Source organism: Fusarium odoratissimum, assembly GCF_000260195.1.
Source record: "Fusarium odoratissimum NRRL 54006 unplaced genomic scaffold supercont1.27, whole genome shotgun sequence".
Lineage (NCBI taxonomy): Eukaryota > Fungi > Ascomycota > Sordariomycetes > Hypocreales > Nectriaceae > Fusarium > Fusarium odoratissimum.
Window position 1 is genome coordinate 230,620 of NW_022158711.1, and position 18,898 is coordinate 249,517.

Genomic DNA, 18,898 nt, shown 5'->3' on the forward strand with positions numbered 1-18,898 from the left:
TCAAGCTTTCTTTTTGTCTTTTGAGGATTATTCTCAAGCTCGTCTTTTTATCCAAGAAGCCCATCAACAGCTTGACAACAGAAATATCCCGCCGCGACCGTTAACATCAGCATCATTCATTAATAGTTAAAGCTTATAATCTCTTAATAGGATATATTAAGCTAGTATATTAAGGAATCCTGATTAACTTTAGCTTTTAGAAGATAATATATATATAGCCTTGATAAAACTACGTCTCTTAATTTAAATAAAATAATAAGTTTTTATAATAACTTAATTAATAATCTTATTATAACTACCTCAGATATAAGAAGTCATCTTGATTCTTTATTATTAAACGTAAAAGATTAAAAATGTTACGACCTAACAGGAACGAGCGCTTACGTCACGTGTGCCCCGCCAATTTCTCACTAATCACACACCGACTCACGCCTCGCACCCCATAACCGACCGTGAGCCTTACAGACGGCTCACGAAGGGATCACGATCCGGCTCACGACTCACGGCGAGCCAGGCTCACTCGACCGTGAGCCACTTGGATATATATACACGTTCCTTTTAGCACTAGATAGGACTTAGCTCGCCAGCCATCAATAAAACATCTTTACATTGATCAAGCCTAACACGCATTGAATCTACTATTAAGAAACGTGACGCTTCGACACCGCTCAGTATCACGCCCTACGCAACCTGCCAACAATAAACCTTGCACGGCTTAGTTTATCCACAGTTGGAAACCCAACCATCACATCACATCACATCACAGGACTCATCCTGACACCACTCGCATCGCGCTTCACAAGCGATACACAAAGGTAAACAGTTTCTCTGATTGCGCAAGCTTCTCATGATTCTTTCTTTATTGTTGGTCGACTAACTCTTGGTTATAGCTGCATCGTGCGACCGGACAACACCCGACAGTCCGCGCAGGGTCACAACTCCTTCGGCAAGGGCCCAGCATCACCATGGCTTCCAACAACAGGGATCCCTTTCTTGGGTCTGCCGGAGTCGGTGACTCTCCCTTCGAGCGGCATGCCAGGCGTATCGGCAATATGGTCGTAGATTTGATGGACTATAGCGGCCGAATCGGAGAAGACAGAGCCCATGCGCGTTCCGGTCCCATCATCGCTGAACTCGAAGCCCGTCTCAATGCCTCAGAGGCTGGTGCTGCTTGGGCTAGGGCTGACGTTTCTCAGGCCAAGACCGATGCTGATGTTCGTATCGCTCAATACACCTCTGACCTTGAAACTCGCAATGCGCAAATGGTTAAGACGGTTGCAGAGACCGTTGAAAGGCTGAAGAGAGATGCGGCCGCTCGAGTCGCCGCGGCTGAGACTCATGCTCAGGATTGCATTAATGAAACCAGGTACGAAACTGATTCTCAGATCCGACAGTTGTCTCGGGACCTTGATCGTCACGTTGACATGCTTGGCCTTGCCAGTACGTTGTTCCAGTCCCTCCAACCGTTGATCGAACTAAGCATGCACGCAGGAAAGCATACCGGATGGGTGGCACACAAACTGCTTCGTCTTCTAATTGAGTTGAAGGAAAAGAAGCGCTTCCCCAACAATGAACTTCTAGTGCATTGTCTGAACGAAATGTTTGAGGAGCTCGCTGAGTTCAGAAACGATTGCGATGTCTTTCTCGTCAACGGCCTCGTAGACGATGGTGAACCTGACTGGGGCCTGTCCCTGACGACGAAGGTGGCGCTCTACCCAACAGAACCTATCACAACTCCTCTGGGGTTACCTCACCTGGCAACACTGGAGAGCAAGCCACCCAAACCCAGACCTCATCCTCTCCCTATGTCGCAAACGCTACCAATAAGCATGCCAATCGTGAGGAAAGCTCTCTTTTCATGGATGAGCAACGAAGTGATCGGAGCGATCGGAGCTACTCCATCAAATCTGAGGACGGTGACATGAACCAGCAACTCGGAGCGTCTACCAGCGGACTTGGACAGCTCGAGCAGGGTCACACCGATGTGTCTCCACCTACCAAGCGAGCCAGCGACTGTGAAGGCCAGGCTGGACACGGCGGCAAGGTCAGCGAACAGAGTAGCGGCGGCGACGGCCGGGCAGAACACACCCTATATAATCCTCGCACTGTTGATGGGGTACTGATTTGGGAGATCGGGTCACTGGACTCAAAATCGGAGAAGCGGTAGAGTGATAAAGGACTGTCTTGTCGTCATGAAATGATGGAGGCTGTCAGAGCGGATGGGAGGGCTCCTCAGCGTACTCAATTAAAGACACCAATACATCCTATTCTACTCAATTATTCTCATCTTGTTAATATTCTCACATTCTGAATTGAGGTCAAGTCAACATGTTTATGCGTCTCATCCGTATTCTCATCTGTCGTGTAAATTTGGCGTTCTCTGGATGTTCCTAATTGAGCGTAGTGCCATTCTGGACTTACCCAGGACGCTCAGATGAATGGAAACTTTTCGACTAGCGGACTTGTCGAGATTTGAGAAACGTAGTGGTTGAAGTTAATCCACTCCGCGCAAGACAAGATGTCTCCGGTTTATTCCCCATTTCATCCAAGGGCAGATTGATAGAGTTGAAGCTCGCCTTGCGCTAATTGAAATGAGACTACATATCATCGCTGTGCGATATAAGACATATACTTTCGATCGGACTTCCAGTGGTGTTTAAAGCGCGGTCTTGGTTTACTTACGTATTCTCGAGGGTAAGTTAAGGATCGCCTCGTCCTTTATAGCGGGAATAACAGTTCAAAAATGCTTTAGAGCCGGAACCCCATATTTCGGGCGAGCTTGCGGCCCGACCAGCCCAAAGTTATTGACGCGACCTCGGTCTGTTATTTCCAGGCAAGGATCCCCAGGTCACAAGCTTTTCGGGAGTGGATTTCGGCATGTTTTTAATTAAAACAAGATCCAAGTTTCTAGCGCTGGGATGCGACAGCGGACAGCCCCATGTGTCAAGGTTTTAGCTATGGCTGCCTCCCTGAATGAACAGATCTTTGGTCGTATCGGTGCCGAGGTGGCTGGTTACGCCTCGCGACAACGGGAAAATCACAAGGCGCTGGTATTGAATTGAGTAACCAAGGGAACCCAAGGGAGGTTAGTAAGCACTGAGCTACGGGTGGCCATGTTCTTTCGCTGTGTTATTTGGTACAGACGTGTTGTGCTGCTTCTTTGCAGTCCCATGGTTGTTGGCTGGTGATGTTTTGTCTTAAAACTCGGTCACTACCCTATGACTCGATCGTGAGTCAACTTTGCGCGTCGAATACCGACAACAAACATAATTGATAGGGGAATCCGTTACACAATAAAAATAAATAAATGTTAATATTAATTTGATCAGCAAATATCCAGCAAAGGTAATTGCAATGCGACGTCACAGCAACATTGATCCAAGCACGTGGTCAATCTCCAAAACAATCAACCAGAGTAAGACAGTAAAATTCATCAAGGTCGCATCACCACTCCAAGGCAGAAGACGCAACAAAACTAATACAAACCGCTTGCAATTAATTGACAAAGAAAATCTAGAGTAAAGAAGGTCTATTTACATCCAATTAACCCACCAAAACATGTACACGAAGCGAAGACCCCATTCATTTTCCCATCGCAACTCCAAAACTTTTTAAACCAGGCCCAAACTTTTACAATTACATGTCCCGCCAATTCGTACATAATAAAATACACGCTAAACCACAAAGAATCGAGGGTATCCTATGATGTACAAGTAGCCAAGCTTACAGGTCAAAACTCCAATACATTGTGACAAACAAAAAAGAAAATTAGAGGCGGTTCGTGAGAGCAATGCCTGGCGACGCAGGTCGATCGAGCTCAAGGCGGTGCATGTGCGCGTCGAGAGCGCTGACGGATGTAGACGCGCCGATGGATGTGTGGCGCTTGTGACGCGACGTCTTCTTGGTGACGCTCATCTTGCGAGGGCGGCCGTTCTTCTCGGCTGGAGATTTGGGGCACTTATCGTCGCATGTAGCGGTCGACGAGATGGAGGATGTGGACGAGTGCGTGGATGTCGTGCTGGCGTAGGATGAAGCGCGGGAGATGGAGGAGTGGATGGATGAGCGCGATGATGCTGTCTGGGGACGCTCGGCGATGTCGGAGAGGATCTCCTGCGGCGTGCGAGGCTTGTCGTTCACCATGCCCAGACAACGCTGCCACCAGCCCTTATCCTTCTCGTCCGAGAACTCAACCATGTCGCCCAGCGCCTCCTCCGCACGCTCGGTCTTGTCCTCGTCGAGGCGCAGGGCACCATGCTCAGAGGCCAGCTCCAGCAGGGCCGCGGCGTCGCAGGCGTCGCGTCGCTTGCTGTTGTCGTTCTCGTGCAGGCCGCAGGCGTCCATCTTGAAGATGATTAGGTCCTCGAGCGACGTGTACGGGAGCGTCGCTTCGTTGGTGACGTCGCGGACGCGCTTCGCTGAGTCGGGGAGGTACGGGCTGAGCCAGTCGGGGATGAGCTTGACCTCGATCTCCCAGCCGCTCGTGTGGCGGTACAGAACGGTGCCGGACTTTTCGACGAGGGGGGTGATCGGGTGGCCGACGATTTCCTTCTTGACGCGGCCGGGGGAGGAGGATTTGCTGATGACCAGGTCGATGCTCTGAGAAGAGGTAAGTGTTAGTCGATGCGGAAGACTGGTCGCAATTGAGGGAAGACGTACTGCTATGCGGTTCTGGCGCGAGAGGTACTTTGCGACAGCCAAATCGCCAATGACGGCGAGTTTGGTGTTGTCCAGGCCGGGAATATCGGCAATGAGACGGATGATGTGAAGTGCAGCTTGCTCAAGCTGGGCGAAGCTTAGTCTTTGCGCCATGGTCTGCACAGTTTGCTTTCTCTCACAAAAGCGACTAGAGACTTCGCCCGCTGCGTTCAAATGGTATGAGATGCAACAAGAACCCCTTCCATTCTTGCTTGCGCAGTCCCCTAGATATAATATTATCCGTCGTGTTTTTTTTCTTTGGTCCCTGCGTCCATGGTAAACCCAAACAGTGCCCAACTTGGCCATTGCTGCAGGGGGTTCCAAGGATTCTGCCAATGAGATGGTCCGTGTACCTGGCCTGCCAATCTTAAAATCTCAGGGTATCCCAGTGAATGCAATTGCTGCGCGCGTTGGGTTTCAATGCCCAAGGGGGGATTTTGGTTCACTTGGAATGACACAAGTTTCTCGGGCGAATTGAATTGACAGCGACATCCTTGACAATTTGTTTTGTTGACTCGAGAAAGCAAGGCTCGCAGCTATTTCTTGGGGAAACGGAAGGATCTCGATTGTTGGAATGAGTGTGCTGGGAAATGAGATTTTTCAGCATTGACCAAAGGGCAATGCTGACACGAGCCTCGAAGCCAGGGTTTTCTTTTTCCTGTCCCTGATTTTATTCCTTTTTACACAATATCTCGAATATTTCTCGGGCAATTACGACACTTATTCTCGTGTAAAAACTTTCATCGCATGACTTTTATGGAGATTTTGTTTGGAGTCGTTCCCGTTTTATTGTCTATTGATCCGGGAATTTTATTTGAAGGGCCCGAGGCGCGGTTGAATCGTGATCAGCGGCGTAGTGAAACAGGCTGCGCAGTTTCAGGCTGACTTTTTTAATATCACTGGAATGAGTCCTCCCTTCAAAACAATTCGAGTCACACATGACAATTGAATGGTTTTTTAAGATTTCCCCAGGGTCACGGGCCGTAGCGGATTTATTTCATTAGCTACCTCTCCACCCGAAATGCACCTTGCCCGATTGAAGACGCTTACGTAGATGCTAATGAATGACGTCGCGTATCCTACAGGCAAGCCTTTGAGGATCAATTGAGCCAGCACTGCACTTATCCAGACCTGCGATGCTAAAAAGAAATAACCTCTACCTGCTCTGAAATGATAGAACTGGACAGAGTGTCGCCATAATAAACAATTGTGTTGCTATATAACGCTGTTGGCATGTAAACAGAGACAAGAGCCGGTCCAGTTCGAGATTAGGCTCGTTTAGGCATGACAACGAAAAGTCATCTGGTCGGCAACAGCCTTCGTTCCCTCAGAACCAAGCATCGCGCTGTGGAAGCCGACTACCAATTGTTTCAAACGAAAAGACGGCGATGTAAAACTCTTGGAGCTGCCAAAATCCACCATGATTCTCCAGAAGCGTAACGCAGCGTCAGGTCAGCTCCACCTTCGTTATCGCTAATAGCCTCTGTAATATGCAGCTTGTTAGGCAATAGCGTTCGCAGGTCTTGGTCGGAGGCCGGCTATTTTATCGGCGCTATGAAAATTCTTTAGAACGTTTTAAGATGTGTTGTTTAGAGATGATATAATGGGAGCTGAGGCTTCCCTATAGAGCGAGGGGGTTGGTGAGGGTCTGTTCTGACTTGCCAGCCCTCAATAGGGCCCAAAAGAGAGTTGAAACTTCATCAAATACATCCGGTATGGTGTAGTGGCTAACATTTCGCGCTCTCATATTCTGAGGGATCAGTACCGCGGAGCCCAGGGTTCGATTCCCTGTACCGGAGTTTCTTTTTGCCCGTTTTCATTACAACGTCCCGCTACCAGTAGTGTATGGATTATTTATTACTACTATTACTTAATTGCGTATGCTCTATGACCTTTTGTTCCCTGCTATATATATTACAAAGTTATTGATTCCAGCGGCAGCGTGCCTCAACATCTTTCCTGACTCCTCCGAAAATCAGGCCCCAGAATCTCCTCCTCACTCTGATTCTCACCATATCCCCTCTCAGCCCCTTTCGTAAAGATCTTATTCTTGGTATATAAACTTCCGACACCCTTTCTCTCGTACTCTTTCACCGAAGCTTCAGACGTGCTGTCCTTTTTTTGTACCTGGGCTGGATACATTGTATTTCCACCAATAGTTTGCAGAGGATATGGTGCGCCAGAGTTCTGCTCCCTATACTTGCTGCTGTTGCGAGAACTCCGTTTGCTGAGATACTTCTTGTAAAGAGGTCTGCAGACGGGAATGCCGATGCAGATCATTGTTACGGTCATCTCGGCGGCGGACCAGACGATTAGGCCGACAGGGTCCTCTGATCGATGTTAGTCATGATCTACATCCTTCGAGGAAAACGTACTGGTGTGATTGGGACTCTTGAGTTTTGGTACCTCGAGGGTTCTCTTGATGCCAAACGCTCCGGCACTGGAGTATCGTTAGTCAGACTTGAAGAAACATGATGGGGGCTGTTCATACATGACCCCGAGACTGAGACTGCTGAGGATGACAATCTTCTCTTTCATCTTCATCTGCAACCCCCAGATAAACAACCATGGAAAGCCAGCAAGGAAAAAGTCCACCACAACGCAAAGAACTACCCGCGTTAATTATATCCTCAGCATGCTCACATTAGGAACTCACTGCAGAGCAACATGGACGCAGGAGCCGTGTCCACCGTACAGCGTCCACCGGGTATAGTCCTATCCCAGAGGTAATTCGGCGGAGAGCACTGGAGCCAGTACACAAAGCATACAGTGATGGAAGCGCACATGAGACTGGCCATGGACAACCAAATAGCCACCTTGTGCCATTGCTGTTTCACAAGTCGAAGCAGAAAGAGTCCGAGTGACCATTTCGCTAAACTCATTCCTACTATCGCAAAGCTTTGGCTGACGGCTTCAAAGATGAGCGCTGGGGCTAAGTCGGAGGGGTTGTTCTGGATGACATCGCTCATGTTTTGGCCTACGCCGTAGTCCACCGCGACGGTTGTGAAGATGGTGTCGAGGAGGAGGAATATCTACTACACGTCAGCAGACTTCAGGTCGGTATAGTGTCGCGCAGCTTACAAAGGCTAGATTGTAGACATGGTCGTCGACGCCGAATGACTTGACGACAAAGATTCTCGTGTACGCCCTCAGCACGACAAAGATAAAAGCAACAGCCGTCAAAGACCACATCGCCCCAATGACCCAAGGTCCTTCCCCTTTGATCGCCATAACAACTATCTCTCTGGGGAATATGTGCTGTAACTTATAAACCTGACAGTTGAGTCCAGTCAGCGAAGAGGAGAAAAGAAAAGCAACCATTGAGATAATTTCCTCAATGAATAGAAAAGGCAGAACCAACATATCTCTCTCCAAGCCACACAGAATAAATACAAGCACAGCTTACAAGCTCCCAAAACGGCTATTCTAGACTCGAGATGGCGAAATGCCAATGCTTTTCATACAGACACCCAGCATTCCAACCAGACCCAGGAAATCGGATAGCAATCCTGGTATTCGGATTCGGCAGGGACGATTATTTCTAATGTTTCTGAGCAAGCATCTCGTACGGCGTTAACCCTTTTTTGTTGACGTGGCTTGATGCAGGGGGGAGCGCGATTGGGTGGTCTCAGCCAGTTTGCTCATATGGCACTTTTTTGTCGAGGTAATTGGAATAAGGATCATGGCGAGCTGGCAATGGTTTTATGAAGGGTACATTAGGCGCTTGCCAAGATGATCTGATCTGAGATCTGTACATATTCAACGATGCTAGGAGTGATCTAGCTCCAAGTGTTAAAGCTCTCTCGACGACATTGAGGCGACGCTCCAATCTGCGCGGGCTAAAATTCCACTGCCCAGTGCAACTTAGATCTCTATGATGTCGTTTCAATTGATCTTCGTTCTCAGGTGTGACGGAAACGGCGTACATTCCGCCATTGTCTGGGTCCAGACGATTGTGGCGTCGGTGACAATAGAAACCTTGGATGAGATGCTCCGCGCTACGCCCGTTGTTGATCCACGCTAGAGCCCTACAAGCGGATGCAATGAGCCCCCACCGCGGAATTTGATCGTGGATTTAATTGGTTTCATATATGCATCTTGGGGATCTATATAAATGATGTCGTGTATAACGATGGCACGAAGATGCAAACCCCCCAGGACAGATTTACAGAACATTCTCACGTGTTGTTCTCTCCTGCGAGGTTCTGGCTCTACCAGAAAAAGCTGTCAACGATTAATCTCAGCATGAAACTTGCCATACATCAATATGTCGGAGAAATGACTGTAGAGGTAAGGTGTCATTGTTTAAATACCATGTCTTTTACTGTGCTGGTATGAGAGGTTCTGTTGAGATATTACGAGCTTTTTCGATTCATCAGCAGACAAGCAATTGTCTTCGGGTACGGGGAGCAGTTGCGCGCATGCAGTCATTGATAAAGAACATGTTTTTATACTACAGCCTTTCTTTGATCTCTTAGTACTGCCGCCACGTTGAGCCTTCTTAAAGCTTCTGCGTAGCATAACCCCAGTTTCTCAGGTAAGCAGTATGTGCTCGTTGGATTGAATCAGCCCTGGATAAAGCTACGTATAACTTGGCGCTATGATATTATATTAAGTGTTAAGTATTTCAGGAACTTGAATCTTTCACCGAACCTTTCTCGGTGCTTACTCTGTTCATTGGCATTAGAATCCTTCGATAGTGTCGTATCCTGGATTCCGACATTTATCGACCATCAACGCTAAAGTTATTACCGGGGCCGTCGTTGACAAACGGCCATTAAGATTCATGTCCTGATTTTAGACCAGCTAGTCTTTCTAGGGAAATCGTCCATATATTTGGTAATCTGTCTGCTATCACGTGGGGATAAAGATGACTATCTGTAAGTTGCTGGACTTGCATGCACCATTTAGAGCTCCTTTATCCGTCAGCAACCTTGTCCCAGCCTTTGTGTTGATAACGTTTAAAGGCATTGAAGTCGATGAGCTTGCTCAGATTTGACCAATGGTAACCTACCATGTCTATTGTCTTGATGCCGCAGAGACAAAAAAAAAGTATCGAAGACGCTTCGATCTATGAGTATAATACACAAACATAACAAGCACTCTGGTTCTTTCTTTACCAATAACGACACGACCATCAGCACTCAACTCACAAAGTCAGTCGTCGCGTAGTCCGTGATAAAGGATCGAAATTCCGTGCTTGCAGGATCCTCCTCCATGCAAGTCCAGACGCACCCATACAATCCATCAAACATGCACCGATCGCGATAGGGCAATGTGACAGATAAGTGGCAAGCTGCAATAGGCTAATCAAGATCTTCAGAACCAGATCGAGAAAAGCAAAGCTCGGTGGTAGCCAGAATCAGACCATGCGGTAGGGCTAGGAAATGCAACCTGACATCCGCGATAAGGCATACGTCGTCGATCTCCCATTCTAGAGCCCGCTTATCACGCGCTGAGTCCGAGCATGATGCGGCAAATCGCGGCCGACCGTTGCAAGCTCCTTACCATGATTGACACGGCCTCCAGCGGGTCAATCCACCCTTTGGGATAAGGTTGGTGCCGGGGGTAAACAGTTCCTGGATGGAGACACGCTTTGTGATTCAGTAGGGATTAAGTGATGCTGACATGTGTAATGAGGATTCCATACTTGATCATGAGACAGGTCTGAGAGTTGCTACAGACCTGCCTATTCAGTAGCATTCGCGATTGATAGCGCCAAGACGATAGCCAAGAAATGCATCATGAATTTAAATCCGAAACCCGAACGCCAAGGGACATTGCGTGCGATTCCCAAACGGAGAATTATCACTCGGCGCCGAGAAAATGGCCTATCGTACCCGTCTTGGCCTGGCCTGTCAAAACACACGACATGCAATCTTGGCTGCGGCTCTGCACTGACCTCAAGAGATCAATCAATCAATCAATCAACCCGCATTTCACATCTAAATTACGAGATAATAACAAGGTGTCAAGCACGATATCTCAACTGTATCTTGCACCATGTTCCAAACCCCAAAAAAAAATCTGGGGGAAACGTTTTCATTACTCGATAAATTGGAGAAACTCGAGTGGAGAAACGAAAAAAGAGTCCGAGGCGCTAAGCAAAGGGTCCTCTGCACTGGGAACTTCTGGCCGGGTCTGCACTGCAGGGGGGGACTTCTACAATCTTGGCGGGTTCCAAAAGTCCGTGGGGCCGCTGAGCTGCGTCAAAAGTTCCGACGCCACGCGCGTGTAGGTTTCTTGGCAGGTTTATTAAACGCGCGAAGAACGTTAGTAAAGAAACGGTTGGGTAATGTAAGATTTGGTGGTGATCAACTCTTACATAATAAATAGAGTTCCCCCGCAAACGCGTACCAAAGAAGGAGAGAACCTTGTTTGCAAGCTTATCTGGAGAAGTGCCAAAAGGGGAAGCTGAGTGTTGAATCTGTGAGGTAACGAGATCCGTTTTACGAGGTTGACATGGACGGGGACATGCGTGCGTCTGATGTTTATCTTCAATGTTAATTCAGTGGGGACTGGGGACCTCGTCAATTTGACAGGAGCAATGCGGCATCTTTGCATGCAGAGTGTTTGCCAGGTAGCATCGTGCACTGCATGTTATCGCATCATTCAATATCTAATTAATGTATTGCCACTATCTTCTTCCACTTGATCTCGACCGGCAGCAGTGAAAATTCGTTTAGCTGGTCCGGGAATAATGGGTAGCGTATTCCCAGACCTGTAACCAGTTTAACCGCTTTAGGAAGGTTACGGTTACATGAACTTTAGGGTAAAAAGGAGGTCGAAGGAGGACATGTTGGAATGACATGCTGAGATCAGGCAATTTTGAAGAGCTGGAGAAGGATTCCAATAAGATGAGATGATTGATTGATATATGGGCTTATGAGATATGCAAAATATCGTATTGTATCGATGCAATTTGACCTGAGAGAAGTGAAAGTCATGACCGAGCACGCGACACTCGCCACCCCAAATGTCACCGCCAAGCCCCCCGATGACAGGTTCAAGCCACCACTCAACGCTGCCTTCCATTACAGAACGGAGAGGCGACGTTGATCTTGTCAATGGCAATTTCAAGCATCCAATTGTAAAGCCAAGCGAGGCGAATTGGCTTCAGCACTCTTGGCGTATTGGCAGCTGAAGACGCCACACTGTCGGGATCGTTATCCGCAGCTGGTGGCTTGGCCCAATCGCAGCCAAGACATAACATTCGGAGCCGGAAGACGCCCAGATCCGACGTCCAAGCCGAGGCACTTCAACGCGCACGGCATCTTGAATGAACTATTTGCATTGCTTAATGTTACTGTTGCAGTTCTAGGCATCCGTCTACCAGGTTCTTCCCTGATAGCAAACCACTTCTCTGGGTCAGAGAGATACCGTACTACCGTCTGAAATGTTCGAGAACGTAAAACAGAAGCATCACAGACAAAAACCTCCACTTCGTCTTCGGCCGACGTTACGAGAATGTCGACCTTCCCCGTTGGGGTTCATGGCAAAAGGACCGATCCCGTACAAACTAGTGCTCGGGCCAATCCCCGCATGTGGCCTAACCCCAAGGAACTTTTGTCAAAACGTCCCTCCCTCATTGGTCCCGCCCACAGATAAGGTCTGTCCCCACTAAACAACTCTGTTGCGTAAGGTTACTTTGACCTGCGACTCTGGGGTTTTTCGCTACGTCTGTATCAAGCCGGGATCGTCAACTTGTTCGGTTTTGAGAAGGTGGCAATGGGGGGCAGAAGGGGACCCATAATGGAGTGATTGCTTGTTGGGTTACTCCGTAGATATCGTCTCATGTATAATTATCCTTCGCATCCCCCCTCACTCCCAGAGCCAGGCTTCTCATCCCTCTCAACCCTCTTCCGTCTCTTTTTCACAGAAAGATCGTCAAAATGACCACCGCAGGTCACCTCGACACAGACGCTATCGCCCGCTCTGGTCTCGCCGACCCAGAGACGCACGGCATCCCTCAGATCGCGGGTAAGGGCTCCATCGACGTCACACGCCAGCGATCCGTCTCAGACTCTGACGATGAGCTCCCTACCGAGGAGGAGCTCCAGACGCTGCGTCGCGTCTCGGGAAAGATCAAGTGGGCCATGTACACTATTGCCTTCGTAGAGGCCTGCGAGCGCTTCTCGTACTATGGCTCTGCGGTTCTGTACACAAACTTTGTCGCGCAGCCGCTGCCTGATGGTTCCAACACGGGTGCGCCCGTTGATCCTAACGATCCTCAGGCTCAGGCTGGTGCGCTTGGTATGGGACCCAAGGCTGCGCAGGGTATTTCTCTGTTCAACCAGTTCTTTGCCTATCTCATGCCTCTTGTCGGGTGAGTCGCCTACTCTCATTCTACGTTGTTGTCTGCTTTTGCTAACGCTCTCAAAGTGCCTGGATTGCAGATGCCAAGCTCGGTCGTTTCCTCACTCTTCACATCGCCATTGCCGTCTCTACATGCGCTCACGTCATCCTCGTCGCTGCTTCTTCTCCCACTGTTATTGTCCGCAAGGATCCTGCTTTTGGTGCCTTCATCGTCGGTCTCATTGTTCTCTGCGTCGGAACCGGTTTCTTCAAGGCCAACGTCTCGCCTCTCCTCGCTGACCAGAATGAGGACACAAAGATGCGTGTCGAGGTCCGCAACGGCGAGCGTGTTATTGTCGACCCCGCCGTGACCAACACTCGTGTCTTCCTCTACTTCTACCTCGCCATCAACATTGGCTCTGTCTGCGGCCAGATCGCCATGGTCTACGTTGAGAAGTATCACTCCTTCTGGCTCGCCTTCTTCATCCCCACCATCTTCTTCCTCGTCGCCCCCATCGTCCTCGCCCTCAACAAGAAGAAGTACAAGCTCAAGCCCGCCACTGGTTCCGTCCTCTCCAAGTTCTTGCGCATGTTCTTCTATGTCCGCAAGCGCAGCTCTTTCTTCAGCTTCAACTGGGAGCACGCCAAGCCCTCTCAGATTCCCGTTGACCAGCGCCCTGCTTGGATGACTTACGATGATGCCTGGGTCGATGAGGTCCGTCGTGGTTTGATGGCCTGCAAGGTCTTCCTTTACCTGCCTGTCTTCCATCTGGCTTACAACCAGATGACTGGTAACCTCACCACTCAGGCCTCCACCATGGTTCTCAACGGTGTTCCCAACGATGTCATTCAGAACTTGAACCCCATTTCCATCGTCATCATGGTTCCCATCATTGATCACCTTCTTTACCCTGGTCTCCGCAAGCTGGGTATCGCCTTCACCCCCATCAAGCGTATGACAGTCGGTTTCATCATCTCCGCCCTCGCCATGGTTGCATCGGCTGTTATGCAGCACTTCATTTATGAGAAGAGCCCCTGCGGCAAGTATGCCAACGGAAAAGATTGTGCTCCCGCAGACATCAACGTCTGGGCTCAGTGCCTACCTTATATCCTCATCGGTCTTGGTGAGATCTTCACCAACGTCACATCCTACGAGTACGCCTACTCCAAGGCCCCCGACAACATGAAGTCCCTCGTCATGTCCGTCAACCTCTTCATGTCCGCCTTCGCCTCCGCCATCGGCCAGGCCTTCACCCCTCTCTCCGGCGACCCTCTCCTCGTCTGGAACTACGTCGTCGTTGCCGTCATCGCTTTCGTCGGCGGTGTTGCCTTCTGGTTCAACTTCAAGCATCTCGACGCTGAGGAGGACAAGTGGAACATGCTCAAGGCGTCTGAGTACAAGGGTACCTACCAGCCCAACGCCCTGGAGAACAAGATTGCGGAGGAGCACGAGGAGCCTGCTGCTCCTAGGGACATTGAGAAGATGTGACTACCTCCCACTTGTAAGAATTGCTATCGCTTTAGTTGAGATACCACCATAGTCTATAATTAGGATTGCCTGTTTGAGCAATGTCAATACATATTACATGACTTTACCGTTTGAGTGTCTTGACGTGACGAAATCTGTTTGGTCTTTGAACTGCCTTTGGAGAAGTAATATTTGCATTTAACATTACTGTTACTGGTAGTAGGAATGATTCAATTGAGCCTTTGTTCTACCTTCACGGGTTGATGTTTACACTATCAAAGGCTCGTTGACTTTGGCTCGAATTGAGAATTCATGGACACAAGGCTGATGGCTAGACGACCCCTCTGAGACAATAAGCATTGACACAGAGGCTGAAATGCCCTTTATCTTGTCATGTTCTGAGTAGAGTTGGTGCTTTACAAGCCGTAGACACCAGATAGAGTCGATAAGGCCAGCGGGTCTGCGATAACAGATAAGCGCAGATATGTACATGACGGGGTTCCTATTCACCAACGACACCATCCCTTCGAAACAGGGACAGAGCTCAAGCCCAACGCAACATTCATGTTAATACGATGAACTTTAGGATCCTGATATAATGAAGTATTGTATTGGACTTGACAAGGATACAATTTACAGGTACTAAGTTAATCAGCTATTCGTCGCCTTGCTTCTCATCTTTCCCTATCTTCACATCTGATAATGCTATGAAAAGGAATGTTATGACAGTTGATGAGATATTTTACGTATTTTGAACCTTGTTGAGCGGTTGAATCGCTGTACGTTGACGGACTGGTTGAAGATATGAGGTGTGTCCGAGATGGGGGCAGCTGAAGTGCGAATATGGAATACAGCTTGAATTCCGGAAATAACGCGGAAACCACGATTGTACCTGTTGCCCTAGGACTACCCGTAGGCAACAATCCTTCAACTTTTCTTCACTGACTATTTCGTACAAGAGAGGCAATTCAACATCCCACTAGATCCCCATGTAATCCTCATTATCAAGGTCAGATCCGGTGTTAGCATTCGCGTTCTTGAGAGCCCTCAACGGACCACGTCCAACTCTCGAATCAAGATCCTTCTTAATCCACGCCCACTTCGGCTTGACCCGTCCATTTGGGAGAAAAACACTGGGCATCCCCTCAAAGAAACCCTCTCCAGCGAGCGGTCCATCGAGGAATACACCACCAGTTGCGCGACGTCTCGCAGGAACCGACTGCCACATTTTCTGAGCGAGCTCGACGTCAAAGTCAGGGGCGTCCATCCGTGGAAGATCAATCTCGATGTTCAGAGCCTGATCAAAAGTTAGAAAAGGGAGGTAAAGAGAGGGATGGAGTTCGTACCTCGATTTTGGCGAGTTTTGCATGGCGTTTAATGTGACGCGCTAGGCTGCCGTTGCGGTTGACGAGCATGGCTTTGCAGATGGGGCAGTCCTCGGAGGAGCGACGGATTGAGTCGACAGGTTGGACTTTGGGAGGTGAGGAAGAGGGGAGGGGATCGGAGACTGAAGATGATGGCCTGAGACGGGAGGAGGGAAGAGGTTTGCGCTTGAGTTTGATGTTACGATACATGGTGATGAGCTTTTGTGAAGGTGAAGATGAAGGGCTTGGGGAAAAGCGAGGAGGAAGAATGAGAAAAGGGTTGACAAGGGATGATGCTCTGGGTGCATTGTGGGGGCATACGAAGAAGTGAACGTTGCCACTGTTAACCGGTGCTGGGTCGAGATGGCTCGAACAAGAGCATGATGGTACGGTAATGAGACGCCGTGGACTCAGTTGCAACGTGAGAATCAGACGAAGAGAACCGTCAAGTGCCGCAGGAGTCTTTGGATGCCGAAACAACGTTTCACCGTGAGATTGCATGAAGCCGAGAACTTCAAAGAGAACGCAAATGTCTTCGAGGTTGAACGTCTTTTGGACGTAGTTATCTAGTTATCTAGTTCTCCCCATGTCCTGTACCAGCACAAAAGTATTCGCCTGCCCAAAACCCATTTTAGAACCCCATCGCCATAGCTCACTTATCATTAGCCCAGGAACGGGCGCTTGGGGAGATCCTCACGCTTCAAAGCGCCTCCGACTCTCTTGTTCGCTGCGCGCGAGATCTTGTCAACCCGCTCCTTGCACTTATCCTCCAGCTCTGAAAGCTCACTGCATGACTCTCTAAGAATTCGATAGTAGTTGCGTGTGAGACCGTCAGCATGAGTCGCAGAGCTCACGGCGCGATGGGCTGAGGTGACATTGTTGCCTGAGTCTGTGATTAGACCTCTGCGATGTACAGTAGGACAAGTGTACTTACGAACGTCCTTGGCAAGGTCCAGCAGCGCATCGGTTGCAAGGTCCTTGATCTGCTTCTCCAGCTCGTCGTTGCGGTCTGTGAGGCTGAGGATGAGGGCTTGTGTTTCGTCGTCGGGTGGATTGGCTTGTTCACGGCCGGCTTTGACGCCGAGGTCGTAGGCCTTGTTGCTGACGTCTTCGAGAAGTTTCTGGTGTTCGAAGGAGGCAACGAAATGGAGCTTCTTCAGTTCGGAGGACTCTTTCTTGGAAGTATCCTTTGAGGAACTGCTGGAGCTCTGGGACGACATTGTGTCTAGCGAAGGCGTTGGTTGAAAATGTGAAAGTAGAGGGGATGATTGGAAGGGAAGAACTGAAGTGCTTTGAACGTAATGGAAGGTTCTCAGAAGAGGAATAGAGAAGGAAGTGTGAGGTAGGTAGTAGGATGCCGTGTGAGTTGAGTCTGAGCTTGATGTCGGTCTGAATCAGATAGTGCGGTTGGTGTTTTAAAAGATAGGAGAGAAGGATGCGATCTCGGCGCGCTGAAGGGAGACGATTCATATTTGAGCCTTTCGCCAAATCTATTTCTGCCTGTTAGTCCTTCTTTGCGCAAACTGATTTCCATCAGCGTGCTTGCATCTTTAACATTACAAATATCAAACATTAAACATCAAACGTATATTTAGCATCGCCTAACTCAACCGTTACTCGCGCATTACTCTAAAATAGTCAAACTGCACCTTTCAAATATCTATTCCAGGCATAAAAAGCCTACGCCGATGCCTGGAACGCCTGCGACTAGGCGATGCCCACCTCGAGATCGACAGGGGCTTAGGTTTCGTCCTCACGATGGCTCTGAAAGAGTCCAAGTACTTATCACTATCTAACCTTGGCCTGAGATTCTAACGCATTCCAGGAAAGAGACTTCGTAAAACTCTCGAATGCGCCGTCCAAGACTCAACTGCATCGGCTTGACGTTCCGGCCGTCTATGCAACGCGACACGCCGAGCGCTTGTTTGACAACATCATCGCTGCCTTCAACGAAGTTGAGCAGACAATGGCACTTGATCTTGCCGTCAAGCTCAAGCAGGCTGTTGTGCAGACGTGGAAAGATACCTCGACCAAAGGGTCTATCGACAAAGCGGAGGTGACCGCCCAGATGCCCTACCAGAAACTTACCGGAACAAATGGCGTCAAAAAGCAGCTTTACTACCCTTACTGGTTCTTTTTGGCTGTCTGGCTCGGCCCCGGTCATCCACTTCTCCAATCTATTCGCGAAGACATGTCAGATCTCTGGGGCCTCCAATTCCCGACCGACGCCATCATGTATCCCAAATTCATCCCCATCGAAGCCCAGAAGAGCATATTCTACGGAAAGGTTGCCACGGCACCCAGCGAAGATTGCATTGAGGAGCGAGCAAAGGCTATCAAGAAGGCAATAGACAATTCACCGGTCAATGGCCTCAGCGCTGCTATCAAAGGACATCTCCCAGATGACCTGAACGAATTCGGCACTAACCCGAGAATATACTCACTCGAGATGCGCCTAGCCTCGACATACCATGAACTTGAAGATACAAGAAAGCACGTCAGCAATCTTGAGAAAGAATTAGCCGAGTCCAAAGCGTCACAAGCGCGCGCACTAGAGAAGACGAAAAGCGACATGGAAACCCTCCGAAAAGAGATTCAACAGCTTAAAACCGCACAAGGACAAATCGACAACGTCAAGAAGGATCTTGAAGCACTTCGAGCAATGCTTACCCAGCACTCAACAAGCTGTCAACAGCGCGCGGCCGGTATCGAGACGAAGGTACTCAGCGGGCACAAGAAGGTCGAGAAAGAGATGAATGTCCTGCGCAGCGAGGTAGCTCACTTAGACAAGAAGGCGGAAAAGGCGGTGGAAACTGGGGCTCTGGTTCTGAGTATTCTGTCGACCACCGGAGCTCCGAAGCGAAAGCTGGATGACATGTCTTGAATGGAGGTAGTTCGAGGTCAATCTGGCCTTAAAATGCGTTTTAGGTGGCAGGTAGGACAGTCTGTTGATAAAGAAAGACTACAGTGGGTGTTGGAGGAATGGCTTTCATGACTAGTTAGCATCCAGACACATAGTTCATAGCATCGAAGTGGCTGATCACGGGTTGAAATAAAAAGTCTCATTGCGAGGAAG

At 49.1% G+C, this 18,898-nt stretch overlaps 7 protein-coding genes and 1 non-coding gene across 8 annotated transcripts; 4 read left to right on the forward strand and 4 right to left on the reverse strand.

Moving 5' to 3' along the window:
- Nucleotides 1-569: 569 nt before the first annotated feature.
- FOIG_12570 (uncharacterized protein) lies at nucleotides 570-2,167 on the forward strand (the record flags this gene model as incomplete). Its single annotated transcript, XM_031213484.1, has 4 exons — nucleotides 570-815; nucleotides 891-1,440; nucleotides 1,492-1,668; nucleotides 1,704-2,167. The coding sequence occupies exons 2-4, from the start codon at nucleotides 966-968 to the stop codon at nucleotides 2,165-2,167; spliced, it is 1,116 nt and encodes a 371-aa protein (XP_031056815.1). The 5' UTR covers nucleotides 570-815; nucleotides 891-965.
- A 1,240-nt stretch (nucleotides 2,168-3,407) lies between these two features.
- Nucleotides 3,408-4,971, reverse strand: FOIG_12571 (uncharacterized protein). The gene is made up of 2 exons (XM_031213485.1): nucleotides 4,657-4,971; nucleotides 3,408-4,596 (listed from the first exon to the last, which is right to left on the reverse strand). The coding sequence occupies exons 1-2, from the start codon at nucleotides 4,807-4,809 to the stop codon at nucleotides 3,769-3,771; spliced, it is 981 nt and encodes a 326-aa protein (XP_031056816.1). The 5' UTR covers nucleotides 4,810-4,971; the 3' UTR covers nucleotides 3,408-3,768.
- A 1,433-nt stretch (nucleotides 4,972-6,404) lies between these two features.
- FOIG_12572 lies at nucleotides 6,405-6,494 on the forward strand. The gene has a single exon. It is a non-coding gene; the product is annotated as a tRNA-Glu (tRNA).
- A 148-nt stretch (nucleotides 6,495-6,642) lies between these two features.
- FOIG_12573 (uncharacterized protein) lies at nucleotides 6,643-7,926 on the reverse strand (the record flags this gene model as incomplete). Its single annotated transcript, XM_031213486.1, has 5 exons — nucleotides 6,643-7,025; nucleotides 7,071-7,135; nucleotides 7,187-7,304; nucleotides 7,352-7,727; nucleotides 7,777-7,926. 5 exons carry the CDS (start codon nucleotides 7,924-7,926, stop codon nucleotides 6,643-6,645), a joined length of 1,092 nt encoding a protein of 363 aa, XP_031056817.1.
- A 4,387-nt stretch (nucleotides 7,927-12,313) lies between these two features.
- FOIG_12574 (uncharacterized protein) lies at nucleotides 12,314-14,640 on the forward strand. Its single transcript, XM_031213487.1, has 2 exons — nucleotides 12,314-13,021; nucleotides 13,078-14,640. The coding sequence occupies exons 1-2, from the start codon at nucleotides 12,588-12,590 to the stop codon at nucleotides 14,477-14,479; spliced, it is 1,836 nt and encodes a 611-aa protein (XP_031056818.1). The 5' UTR covers nucleotides 12,314-12,587; the 3' UTR covers nucleotides 14,480-14,640.
- Nucleotides 14,641-15,437: 797 nt separating this feature from the next.
- On the reverse strand, nucleotides 15,438-16,032 carry FOIG_12575 (uncharacterized protein; the record flags this gene model as incomplete). Its single annotated transcript, XM_031213488.1, has 2 exons — nucleotides 15,438-15,755; nucleotides 15,805-16,032. 2 exons carry the CDS (start codon nucleotides 16,030-16,032, stop codon nucleotides 15,438-15,440), a joined length of 546 nt encoding a protein of 181 aa, XP_031056819.1.
- Nucleotides 16,033-16,484: 452 nt separating this feature from the next.
- On the reverse strand, nucleotides 16,485-17,042 carry FOIG_12576 (uncharacterized protein; the record flags this gene model as incomplete). Its single annotated transcript, XM_031213489.1, has 2 exons — nucleotides 16,485-16,705; nucleotides 16,757-17,042. The coding sequence occupies 2 exons, from the start codon at nucleotides 17,040-17,042 to the stop codon at nucleotides 16,485-16,487; spliced, it is 507 nt and encodes a 168-aa protein (XP_031056820.1).
- Nucleotides 17,043-17,788: 746 nt separating this feature from the next.
- Nucleotides 17,789-18,706, forward strand: FOIG_12577 (uncharacterized protein; the record flags this gene model as incomplete). The annotated part of the gene is made up of 1 exon (XM_031213490.1): nucleotides 17,789-18,706. The coding sequence occupies one exon, from the start codon at nucleotides 17,789-17,791 to the stop codon at nucleotides 18,704-18,706; it is 918 nt and encodes a 305-aa protein (XP_031056821.1).
- Nucleotides 18,707-18,898: the final 192 nt, after the last annotated feature.